This window comes from Tupaia chinensis, unplaced genomic scaffold (genome assembly GCF_000334495.1).
Source record: "Tupaia chinensis unplaced genomic scaffold, TupChi_1.0 Scaffold000281_1, whole genome shotgun sequence".
Classification (NCBI taxonomy): Eukaryota; Metazoa; Chordata; class Mammalia; order Scandentia; family Tupaiidae; genus Tupaia; species Tupaia belangeri.
This window is the reverse complement of record NW_006159764.1, coordinates 2,032,719-2,046,334: the sequence shown is the minus strand read 5'-3', so window position 1 is coordinate 2,046,334 and position 13,616 is coordinate 2,032,719. Positions and strand designations below refer to the sequence as shown.

The window sequence follows — 13,616 nt, the reverse complement described above, 5'->3', positions numbered from 1 at the left end:
AATACAAGTTACGGGTTTAGAAAACTTTCATTTTTATCAGCTCATGAAGTTAAAAATTCATTGTGCTGTCTCTGCACTTTGTAGACACCCTGAGCAAAACTGTCGAACCAATAAATGAATACACAATATGATATGATATTCTTTCTCTTTTCAATGAGAAGTTATAAAACATTTGCTTTGAAATTTTAAAAAAAAATCTATTCTTTCTTGTCATAAATAAGAAAGAAATCCTTATCTTCACTTCCAAGGAGTTTTATTTGAGCAAAAATTAAGCAAGAATTAGATATCTTTTCTTCATTCCCTCCTCTCTTATATAATAGTTCTGAACTACAATAGAGAAGTGAGAAAACAAACACAGAGAACATGTTGCACAAATACCATTTCAGTAAAACCCAAACTAGATGCAAACGATTCAAGAAATGATGGGACAGAAGGCAGCAAACTTTTCAGGAATACTATGGGTCTTTATTCTATCATTTATGTTTCAGTAGTCAAGGCTCAGTTATACCAGTGTAGACAACTCCCTGGAAACAGTGTTCAGAGTTACTGCAGCTTAGCACAGGAATTGCTTTGATGAGCTCTAAGAGAATGGTAACAATACCTCCTAAAGGGCCAGGTTGCTAGGTAACAGTTTCCTTGGTCACAGTGAATCCATGGAAGACCCCCAAAGAAGCTGAAGGTTCTTGGTGAACAGCTCTCCGAACCACTCCTAGGGATATGATGAAAAAATGTCTTCAGAAATATAGCTGTATGAAGGTGAGAGGAACTTTTTGCACCGGCAAGACATGTCTGAAAGGTAGGAAAATGAAATTAAAAGTAACCTTAGTCATTACTTGAGAGGGGAAAAAAAAGAGGTAGGTAGTGTTACCAGATTGAATTTCATTTAAAGATGTAAAGTCATACAATCTGCACTATTGATGAGGTTATTTTGAGGGAGAAGCAAACTCAATTGCCACCTTCTCTTCTAATACCTGCAACTGGTCAAAAATGCAATGTATGATCTGTGATCAATGTAACAGAGAGTGGGGACTCGCCCTTTTAAAAATGGTATTTCAAGGTCATCCAGGGCTCTTTGAGAAAGCATATTTGAATTCCAGGGAAAAGCATTTATGGTAGCTAAGAGGAAACATATATTAACTAGCTAAGTGTCAATGAAATTATTACCACAAAAATGAGACTTGTACTAGCTCATTAAAGTCACAAAGCAGATGAAATTAAGAGGCCAAAACCAATTCTTTTATTCTCACTCCTAAATTCTGTAGCTGTCTCATATGTATTTCTCAAAAGATACTGATAATTCAACAATGAGCATGGCTCATGAAAGTGTAAGGAACATATTTATAAATGTCACTGACTTCCTAAGGGTTGAGGAATCATGCTTGGATAGGAACTAGAGGCAGAAGGGGTGGTAGAACTTCTATTCTTGTTAGCTGAATATGCACATTAGAAGCAGAGTCAAGACCCAGTGTTCTTCAAAGTTATTTCTAAATGTCTTATAATTTGGAGTAACTGCATGTGAAACAAAAATTTTTAAATGGGTAGAAATTCTGTACAGAATTATAGCCTTCATTTTCCCCCACTTGCTAAAGCCTTTCTATGCCATACCAAAAGGAGGTTTATCTGTGAAATCTATGTCAAAGGATCTTTACTATCTCTCGGTATTGTTATTTTCCAATCACAAGTAAGTCTTCCTAAAATGATTTTAGAGACAGTGTAAGAAGTGATACTCAAGATACAACTTAAATTTCAATCTTCAAATTTAGAAAGGGATAGGAAGGGAAGAGGGCAGGAATGAAGAAATAGAGGGAGGAAAAAAAGAAATAGAGGGAAGAAAAAAAGGAAAAGAAAAGGAAATCTTAGTGCTGGTAGTTTTTTTCAATATCATGTTTGTACACCATGAAACAAGAATTCTATCTGTACCAACTTCCTAAAAATTTCACGTGGAATTTTACAGTTTTATCTCTGTTCACAAGCTCTATCTTAATCACATATTATTCTTAAGTGTCTTGAAGTATTGTATATGGTTCTATTTTTATATTGTAAAAAAATAGGGAATGGATGATGTTTCTCAAGTATTGAAAACCTTATCAGCATTTGCCCAATATGCTGTTACGGTAAACTTCTAAAAAATTATAAATATTATTTTGTAGAGGGAACCTAAACATATTTCAGTCCTACCTTCTTGGTTTCTGGTATCAAGTAGATCCGCTTCTACAAATGTCAGTGTATCCACTACTAGCTATGGAGGTTATAAGCTTTCTCCCTAGAGACATTTTACAGATGTTTGTTCTTTTACTTTTGTTGTACCTTAACTTAGAGGTCTATTGATATTCATAAGAATGTACATGACGCTAGAAAAAATAGGGACGTGTAAAATTTATAAGAATAAAAATTAAATCAGGTAAAATTAAATATGACCCATTCAGATAGAAGTAGAGGGAAAAAATGAAGTTGTGTACTCTTCAAGCTTAAAATTTATTGTTGTACTGTTTTAGAATCCACAATCTAAATACTTGAAGATATATCTGTTGAAATGCTAGGCTTTGAGATAACTGAAATGTTTTGGGAATATCTGTAATACACATGGCTTTTCAGAAGAGTTCTTTCATAAACTATTATTTACTCAATTTATGGACTTACTTCCAGGAACTTAATTTAGACCTATAAGAAAGTAGTAATCATCTTCAAATTTTATAACTTGGTGTACATAATTCACCACTTTAGAAATTAACTTTATATCAAATTTTCCCCAATTTTATGAGACCTTCATTGAAAATACTTTCTATTATCTCATTCTCATTTTTAGCATGTAGATAGCACAACCATTACCCATTTTACAAATGAATAAGATACTGGCATAAAGAGGACAAGAATTAAGGTTTTAAACGTAAGAAAAGAATGACCCAAGACATAAAAAAGACTGAATTTTTATCCTTGTCATATAACTATAATGCTCTAGAGTTCCAGCAACTTTCTTGTAGTTCCTACTTTAGAAGTGTCTGGTTTTAGCAAGATCCCACTGGATTCAAAAACCTAGCCCAATTCTTTTGGGGGGGATTTGGAGGATTTGGAAAGAGTTTTCTTTGTTAACTGAAAATAAGATTGGACTTTTTTTGTTTCCTTTCTTCTTAAATACAAAGCTCTCAGGATGAAACGATGAATATACAGGGGGTCTTCAAAAAGTTTTTGGAAATTGTAGATTGTGATAAAACTGCATGGATATAAAAAAAATTTGGACTCAAATAAACTTGCAACTAAATTCTGTTTTCCCATGAACTTCTGAAGTCCCCTTGCAAATGGCATGTTTAAAAATTAAGTCCCATTAAATACTATATTGATGACTCTGTGTGGCTGGCGTAGGGGGGCTCCCTGGTCTTCTGTACTGTGTGAGCCCAGCACAGCTTCATTCAACTCCAGAACTCAGCTTTATTTCAGAAACTAGGCCATCTGCCACTTCCTCCTTCACTCGCCTTACAAAGTTACATAATCACCAACTTGACATTTTAATTAAACAGATAGCACCCGTTGCCGCAGACAATTTATGAGGCTTATAAATTCGTGATTGTAAAGGACATTGCAATCTTCAGATGAAAGGGGCTCATGAATTGATAAGTTATGTTATTGTTGTTTTTCACCCAGCAGTCTCAGCACACCTGATTCCTTCTTGTTAGCCATTTCACACCTTTTACAACCAAGAATAGATGGCCAATTCAGATAAGGCCACCTATTTTAAAGACACTATTAATCATGGCTGACAAATACTGTACAGGTTTTGCTGTGGCACCTTCTCCATGGCAGCTTTAGATTAGAACATTAATAAAATTAATTCCTCTTTCATAAGGGCTTAGATTTGAAATTTACGATAACTGCTTGTTCACCGCAAGCTGAAAGATTAAAAATGAGTAAACCAATATACCAACGAAACTGCGTATGTCTGGTTTTATTTTCTTTGGAGTAGGAGAGGGTTTTTAAAAGCTGCTTGATGTTAGCTAGCATGGTGTTCTTATAGGTTCTATTACTGAAGGCTTAACTTTTGTCCTCAGTAAATAATAATTGTTCCAATTGACATTTTTACTTAATTTATTTATTTCAGGTGAGAGAAAGAGAGAGGTAAACAGACAAGGACCCCCACAGGATCCTGCCATGCCTCACTACAAGTCCCTTCCACCTTCAGCCAGTCAGGGTCACAGGCGTGCCCACAAGCACTCTTGGTGTGTTTAGGTTGACCAGGGAACCGAACCCAGGGACTTCCCTTATAGCTCCAACATCGTGCATCAGTCCTTACTACCTATACCACCATGGCTGAGCCAAAATTTACATGTCCTTTTAGCTAGTGCAGTTACTCATATGAGGTTATGTGGAGCAATCAGGAAAAGAAAACAATGAAATGATTTTCCTTAACATTCATTGCACCTTAATAATTATAGAATGCTATGGTCATTTAAATTATTACAGTAGCTTATCTGAAATGTATTTGAATCTTAGCGGTCAAGAACACTGTCATTTACTAATGTGACTTGGACAAGTTACCCTATGTCTCTGTGCCTCAATTTCCTTTCTTTTCTTTTTTCTTTTCTTTTCTTTTCTTTTTTTTTTTTTTTTATGAGAGTTTTGCTATAGGGCATGTGCACTCCATGGAGAGACAGAGAGACAGAAAGCAAGAAATTACTCCCTAAGAGGGGATGACCACACCATAATCCCTTCTTCTCCATTCCTCCTCTCAGGATTTTGGGCACACATGCACATGATCCTGGTGTGAATTTTAAGCCGTTGTGTCCAGGACTCAAACCATGGTCAACTATGTGGGAGTCCAGTGACATACTCATTACGCTCTCTGGTGTTCCCTGTGCCTCAATTTCTTCATCTATAAAATTGAAATTAATGCTACCCACTTTATTAGACGATTAAAACAATTAAATGAGTTAATCCACATAAAGTTTCCTACAGTGTCTAGTGCATGGCAAGTGTTCATAAATTTTAAAATCATCACTTTAGCAATAGTAGTAGTTATCCTCACAGTGTAATGCTACAAAACTAAAGGCCCTATACTCGGGAACTGCCGCTATCTGAATACTAAAGACAAGGAACTGACAACCAAAGATGTTACACCTTGTCCAGGGTGGACTGCAAACACTTGCAGATCTTATTTTGACATCAGTGTTGTGCACATGAAGGCAGGTGGAGGGTGGAGCAGGCGTTTGGGCTAGTGATATAACCTGGAGGATGCCCTGTGTTTCTCTTCTAAAGGAAGCTAAAGGAACAGAAATAATCTTGTTACACTGAGATTTCTCCAAAAAAGCACAGCAAAGAAAAATTTTGTATGGGATTTATGATAGAAGTAACAGAACAAACAAGATTTTAGGAATGTCTCCACAGTTCTTGCCATCAGGTCCTGGTGCCTTATCAATGGACCCTGCTGTGTTACCTAGAGTCTGAAAAGATTGTGAGAGAAAGAATCAAGGTGTTGGGGCCTCCAGAGAGATTTCACACTCAAAGACAATCAGGCTAGTCATCTACGGGTTGGAATCTTTAGTCTTCTAAGGCTTCTTAGTCTTCTCTTAACCATTCTTCTACTCCTGAAAAGAAAAAGATAGACAGAGGTGGGAGAGGGTCTACTTATTTCTATTGCCAAGTTTTAGTTACTTTTCATTATTAATGAATGTCTGGTAGGTATTGAGATAATGTCTAAAGAGTTCTTCTAGATTAAATAAAAAAAAATAAAAATACTAATGTAAACTACAATGAGATCATTTTATTTTAAGTAATTTCACCTTGTAGCTATTTTTTGGCAACACTATGCAAGAATAGAATACACCCAAAAGATTGGATCTTTCTTATCAGGTCTTTTATACAAACACTTTCTTCTCTGTGCCTTACTTTAAAGAAATTATATATACAAAATAAGATCATTCTTATTCTTTAGGCTAAAAATTAAGAGAGAAGGAGACTTTCAGGTTACTTATTCATCCAGTCCCTTACTCTGTAGGTATTACTGTGTTTTAGAGTCAAAGACAACAGTCACTGAAGAAAAATTTGGCAATGTTCATTTTCCTTGTAGTCCTGACTTGATTTTGGTTAAAAAAAAAAAAAAAGGACCCAAAAAGTCACTCCCTGTTTATCCCCAGGTGAATTATTCTATTTCTATTTCACCATCATTTTTTTTTTGTAATTGTTGAACAAAACTCTAGCTACAGCTAGCAGAATTTACCTGGTTTAGGAATAATAAAATTCAGAAATGTAATATTATTCTTCTCATGGTCATTAATTTGTTTTTATGAGAAGAGACTGGTAATTTAAATAAACAATATCTGAGCTATTAAAGAATTGCTCAAATGAGAAAGATATAAGACTCACTTATTTTCTTACTTTTTCTCTCAATGAAGACCTAATCATAATTTTTTTAAATTTAGTGACAGACCGAAAAAATAATTTTCTCTTGGTTAATAGACCATCATTCTATTTTTTTAATGGCATAGTAATGCTATTGTAGAATATGACACTATTTCTAGAATACAATGGTTTTTTAGAATACATAATGGCTATGCTTTGCTATTGTACAAGCTAGAGTTAATAAGTAAAAAGTAAGAGATTTCTGTGTTGTATTTCACGAGGCAACTTCACTGTCTAAGCAAGGTGTAGTTTCCTATAAGCAAAATCACTATAGAGGCAAGATAACTGTGCTTAAAATAGAAAATCCTTACCCTGAACATTCTTGGAGTCTACAAAATTATTTATCAAGAGACAAAAGAGATCAGAAATACAGAGAAGTCTGATTTCTAGTTTTACTTAACATAAAAAAAAATTAGATATTGTTTTTAAATGATGGCTTATAGTAATACACGGTGTCAATCACAGAAAGAAAAACATAACTATTGCTGAGGAGAAAGGTCAAAGTATAAGAACAACTATGAATATAAACCAGAAAGTTAGTATTGGAGAACAGAAAAGATATTTTATATCCTAGTGGTATAAAAATTGGTATGTGGACAGAATTGGACCATAGTTACAGGAGATGGTTAGGTAGCATTTCAAAGTAAGTAAAACTGAGTGAAGAACCTGACATTTTTATTTGTTTGCCTCTAATTTGAGGAAATATAAGAGATTAGGGGAGACCAGGAGAGTTTAAGAATGCTGATATGTGCCGACTCTGCATCTTTAACTCCACCCAGAATAATTTTCTAGTATGAGGCTCAAACTCCTTAGTATTTTATGTGTGTCTGTGTCTGTGAGCATGCACTTGTGTATACTATTAGACGTCTTTTTCTAAGACACACAGTGTTTATTTGTAATCCACATGTGTGTTCCCTTTACCTTTGGTGAAAATCTGTCTTTAGGTAGATGATGAGCCACAAAATTGGCTCTGATCTACGACAAGTTGTAAAAGTCCTTCAAAGATGTACATCAAATCATAGGATGTCATTTCTCTCTCCTACAAGTGGAAGAGTTTGTGCTTAAAATGTTTAGTTTTAAACAAAGATGTTTACATTTACATTTAAAGACTTTAAAATAAATATATAAACACTTCAAGCATTTTCTTTCATCTAGTTCTTCAGGTCAAAACACAAGTAGCCAAGACACTTATCCATCTAATTCATCATACTACTCCGATCCCAGTGGGACTCACACTTGGTCGGCTTTGTCAAGAAACAGAAGAACAAGTCGTCTAGGTTTGGACTCTGGAATATCATCCACAGTAAGTATTTTTAACTAGCCTTTTATTTAGAAAACATACTTTATCCTATTCTTAACATTTTTGATACACATATAACCTATCAAACCTACCTTTACAATTTTTGGGGGGTAGGTGGGAAGATGAAAGGTTGATACTTTCAGCCTCAACCCAGAAAGGAAGAAGAAAGAGCCAGGGGCCAGCAGGTGGCATGGTGGTTAAGGATGCTGGACTCCCACATGTCTGACCATGGTTCAAGTCCTGGACCTGTCAGCTTGCTTTCTCACTTTTTCTCTCTTTACCTTTCTCACACTGCCCCTCTCTGGTCAAATTTAAATAAATAAAGTTAAATAAAAAAATTCTTTTAAAAATGACTACAAAAACCAAAATGGCATCCCTTCTTAATTTAGTCTATGGTCTAAGATTTATTTCTTCTTCTTTTTTTAGTGTAATGTCCTTGTCCACAGATAAAATTTTCTTAGCCCTAACTTGCAACTTATCCTCCTCCTTCTTATTTTTCTTCTCCTTGTTTTCCTTCTTCTTCATTTTAACGTTGTCAGGGAGCACATGTGCTCACTGGAGACAGACATAGAGAGGGAGGAAGAAAGAAAGCACTCCTCATGGGGAACGGTCACACTGCAATCCCTTCTCCATTTCTCCCTCCTTTTTGAATTTTGGGCATGCATTCACTCATGCCTGGCATGTTTCTCATGCCACTGGCTATGAGACTTGAACTACATGGTCAACCATGTGAGATCCAATCACCTTAGGCACTGCACCGTGGAGTGGCCCCAAATTCACAGCTTCTAAGAAATTTTCTCTAACTCATCTAAGTGGAATCATATGCATTTTTCTTCTTTATTTCATTTAAAATTGCTCCATTTATCCCACTGTGTTAAGATGAGTTATTTATATATCTGCCTTCTAAGCACAATCGCCATATTTTATTCAACTCAGTGTCCCTATGCCTGATAAAGTACCTGACTTAAAACAGTGGTTCAATATGTATCATTAAATAAATAAATGAAATGAAACAAAGCATACTACCTTCAAAAAGCATTTGTTGAACCAATAGATTTAATCAGCTGGTTCATCAGAATTAAAAAGGGAGAAAAAAATAGAAAAAGACATATTTACTAAAGAAATACTTACTATTTCTTCAGGAAGAAATGAAAGTCACATAATTGCACACAGTTTACAGCCTTACATAGTTTAAAGGCATGCAACAATTCATTTTCCTACATCAGAAGTTCTAAAATCTGGAACTAGCAAATAATGTAGTGGTTACATCCTTGGACTCCCACATGATGACAGTGGTTTGAGCCTCGCATCTGGCAGCTTGAAACTCAAGTCAGATGCGTTTGTGTGCTTTCCTAAAAATCCCAAGAGGAGACTGGAGGAGAAGGGATTGTGGTATGACCATCCCCCCCCAAGGGGTTGATTTCTCGTTTTCTGTCTCTGTCTCTCTCCATCTCTCCAGGGAGTACACACACCTTATTGCAAAAATCTCTTAAAAAAATGTTACAGAATCAACCACATAACTTCTTTAAAAACAAACAGATTTTAGTACAAAATCAGGTGTCAAGTGAAAATACTGCTAGCTTTGGTTTGGATTTTTTTCTCTAGCACAAGCTTCATAAAATATCACACAGCGGCAATAAGGTATAGCAGTCCTAGGAATTCAACTTCCCAGTATTTGTTATTCTAAGATAGAAGCAAGAAAAGAAAAATTACAAAGCCACACAACATGTTGGGAAACAAATTTCCATAAACATGTAGACTAAATAAATGAGAATAGGTTATATTATTTAATAATCTAAAATGTATTTTTTAGAAGAGATGAATTAATCCCTTGCAAGCATATTAGTAAGTCTTCAGAATAACTCTAATAATTGTTCCATCATTAACTTTTTAGTGCTATTGCTAGTAAGGTAGAGAGCTTTTGTAACTAGTTCTATTTTTATTTTATGTTACTGATTTTTTTAGAAATGTTTGCCTTAGGACATGTGCTCACATCTGGAGAGGGAAGAGAGACAGAGACCAAAAAAGTGAGAAATCACCACACAGGGGAAACGGTCACACTGCAATTCCTTCTCCTCTATTCTTCTCCCAGGAACTTGGACACCGAACCACAGTTGGCCATGTGGGAGTCCAGCAACATAACCACTAGGCCATCTGCTGGCCCCACTAATTCTATATTTAAATAAAGATATGAGGATATTACCTGGAGCAATCAAGGTCTTTGAATGAATAAATAATAAAAGCTAAAATATCCAAGTTAAATGATTATGAAAAAGTCACCTCTTCCTTATTTATTTATTTAGGAGAGGTTTTTGCTTTAGGGTGCATGCACTCGCCAGACAGACAGAGAGAGACGGACAGACAGAAAGCGAGAAATCACACCCCTGGGGGGATGACCACTCTGCAATCCCTTCTCCTCCGTTCTTCTCTCGGGATCTTGGGCATGCACGCACATGTGCCCGGTGTGAGTTTTAAGCCACTGGGTCTGGGAACCAAACTATGGTCGGCTACATGGGAGTCCAGCAACATAGCCATTACTCCAACTGCTGGTCCCTGCCAATTTATTTTGAGGTATCTTTTTCCAGACTTACTCCACAGAATGCACTTAGCCCAGTGCACTGCTCCAAGAATAAAAGAGTCTGTGTTTAAAATCTGGCGAGGGCCAACCTCTTAAGAGAGCTGGATCCCTTGTTGCCAACTACATGGTTCAAACGCCAGACCCAGCAGCTTGTTGATGTGCACGTGTGCCCAAAACCCTGAGAGGAGGGAGAAATAGTGAAGAGACTATGTCGTGACCATGTCCCATGGGGAAACTTTCTCCCTCTTCCCCTGTGTCTCTCTCTCTGTCTTCTCCCTGGTGACTACACTAGCTCTATAGCAACTCCCCCCCAAAAAAGTCTGGGGAAATACACTGCATAGACTGACAATGTATATTAATATAGTAAAGGTTCTTTAGAGCCTTATAGTAAAGAGAAATCTTGATTTAATACAGAGCCTCATCAACGTATTTGATGATGAAAATTTGTGTGTGTGTGTGTGTGTGTGTGTGTGTGTGTATGTGTGTGTGTGTATATGTGTAATAGCTACAAAAATTTATAGCTTAAGCAAAGCATATACTATGTGAATGCAGCTGTATGAGATGAATGCAATTTAATGCTTAATGATATTTCTTTTTATTTTTAGACAGGTTTTTGCTATAGGCTGCGTGCACTAGCCAGAAAGACAGAGACAAAGAGACAGGAAGTGAGAAATAACCCCCCACCCTGGGGGGATGGCCACGTCGCAAACCCTTCTCCTCCATTCCCCTCTAAGGATCTTGTGCACACACACGCACACGCATCCAGCGTGAGTTTAAGCCACCAGGTCCAGGATTCGAACGGCTGTTGATTACATGGAAGTTCAGTGATACAGCCATTATGCCAACTGCTGATCTCTGTTAATGATATTTCTTTAAACCAACTATTTATTCTAGGTTTGTTTGTTTGTATATGTGTATAACACTGGCTAAGAAAAGAATGACTCTATGATGCCTATATCTACTATACTATTTTCAATAATACTCTTTTCAAGTAATATGCCCTTTGTTTGTGTTAACCTTGGAAACCTTAAGTTGCATAAGCAATATAAAATACTAAAAATTTGATTAACTCTAACTTCAATATTAGTTAACAGTATAAAATTGTCCCATATATTATCTGGACACATGTTCTAGTCCATAACAAATTGTCCAGAACAAGGAAAAGGACCAGACACAAAATATTTTATTGAATGCTGGCTACATATCTTCAAGAACAATGCCAATAAACTGGAGCTCTTCCCAAGGAAAACTACCAGGATAGTTCATACTTTATAAGACATGATCTGTGAGTAATGATTGATGGGCTTAGGAAAAAGATGACAAGTGTTACCAAACATTTAAAATAGCATAACACGAAGAGGGATTCTTTTGTGTACGCTCAAAAGAGCAGACCTTATGCAACTGGAGCAAATTTAGACAGATTATGGAAAGAAAATACTGAAAAGATCTTAACGATGAGAACTGTTCTAAAATGCATTGATACTGTACATGAGATATTCAGTAAACATTGAGGATACTTTATCAGAGCAGATGTAAAATGATTCATGAAAGAGTGCATACATTTATTCATGCTGTTATTTACCATCAAACATAAATCAGTTGCAGGTGCTGGGCTGTAGGATGAGTTAGGAACACATCATTTTGATTGGACTAAGATGACTTTAGGAGCCCACCATTAGGTATCTGTAGTCCAGTTTGACTGAAGTTTGGCACGGACTTGTTCTATGTGTACATATAGAGGTGAATTAATTATGTATTACTAGATGATCTTTTTTCTCCTCTCTCATTTCACAGCTTCCATCAGATTCTTGTAAATACCTCACTTGGCACAAGGTAGAAAAACATGATGTTCAAGGAAGTCAACTGCGTTGCCCAAGAGTAAGAGAAGGTGAAAGAAAAATGTTCATATTCCTTGTGTGCATGATCTGAGTCATCTTTTTGTAGATGAAAGGACATTATTTTAAAAACAAGACCTTACTTAGAGGTAGCAGAGATTCCTTTTCAAGACCACATGAGTATTGATATAATTAAGCCACAATAAAAGCATATTCTTATATCTGATTATATAAATAATGATTAATTTTAAATATTGGGAAAGCCCTAATTCAACTACCTATAAATAAGTACTGTGACTTTCATTTCCATTTAATCTTTTGCTGTAAAGTTTTGTTTTCTTCAACTTTTTTGTTTAACATGATATTATGGGCATTTTTTTTCCATGTCATTAAACATTGTCCCAAATACACTTTTTTTTTAGAGAGAGAGATTTTTGCTATAAGGCACATGCACTCACTGGAGAGACAAGAGAGACAGAGAGACAGAAAGTGAGAAATCACACACACCCCACACCCCCCCACACACCCCCGCCGAGGGCATGGCCATGCTGCAATCCCTTCTCCTCCATTTTCCTCTTGGGATTTTGGGCATGTGCACATACATGCGCCTGGTGTGAGTTTTAAGCTGCTGGGTCCAGGATCAAACCCGGTTGACTATGTGGGAGTCAGGCGATGTTATCATTATGCCATCTGATGGTCCTACAAAGTACACTTTTTAACGGTTGCCATAGTTTCGATCATCTAGATATTATTGAGTGTATTTAAATAAGAATCCTTGCTGAAAATTTACTTACTATTTTTCAGGATTGTGAAGAGGTGACTTCAAGTTCATTTAATTCTATGTTGGTTTTAAAAAAAGACATCAGAAGAAAATCTAAACGTACTAAGGTTCCCCAGAAACAGAACCAATGGTGTGTGTGTGTGTGTGTGTGTGTGTGTAGAAAGCCAGGGAGACAGAGATAAGAGAGGTTTATTATGGGAACCAACCTGTGCAACTATAAAGGCTGAGAAGTTTGTATGCTGTCTGTAAGCTGGAGAAACAGGGAAGGTAGTGGTATACTTTAGCATGGGTCCAAAGGCCTGAGTACCAGAGGAACCAATGGTATAACTCTTAGTTTGAAGCCAAAGTGTACAGTGTGAGGTTGGGAGATAAGCCCTGTTGTAAATGCTGAAGTTCAAAGAACTAAAACCTGGAGTCCTAATACCCAAGGGCATGAGAAAATAGATGCTCTGGATCTAAATGAGAGATAACGTACTCTTCCTCGACTTTTGTTCTATCTAGGTCTTTCATGGGTTGGCTGAAGGGCCATTGGCTGAATTGGCCTATCCACATTATATGAGGGCAAATCCCTTTTCTCTAATGATGCAAATGATAATCTCTTTTGGAAACATCCTCTCAGGGTTACCCCAAATAATGTGTTGTCAGCTGTCGGATTATCCTTTAATCAATCAGGTTGACAAAAATGAATCATCACACTAAATATATTTTATTTATTTTTTAAAAATACTTATT

The 13,616-nt window shown here is 36.2% G+C and overlaps 1 protein-coding gene across 2 annotated transcripts in view; it reads left to right on the top strand.

Annotated features, from left to right (window-relative positions):
* Window positions 1-472: 472 nt before the first annotated feature.
* LOC102491855 (uncharacterized) overlaps window positions 473-13,616 on the top strand; it is a 32,061-nt gene continuing 18,917 nt past the window's right edge. Inside the window, exons 1-3 of one of the 2 annotated variants that reach the window (XM_006150288.3) lie at window positions 473-796; window positions 7,546-7,693; window positions 12,063-12,156. In XM_006150288.3, the coding sequence (XP_006150350.1) occupies window positions 786-796; window positions 7,546-7,693; window positions 12,063-12,156 (253 nt within the window). In that variant the 5' untranslated portion in view covers window positions 473-785. The remainder of the gene's footprint in view (window positions 797-7,545; window positions 7,694-12,062; window positions 12,157-13,616) is intronic. The other variant, XM_014588501.2, reaches the window with a different exon arrangement.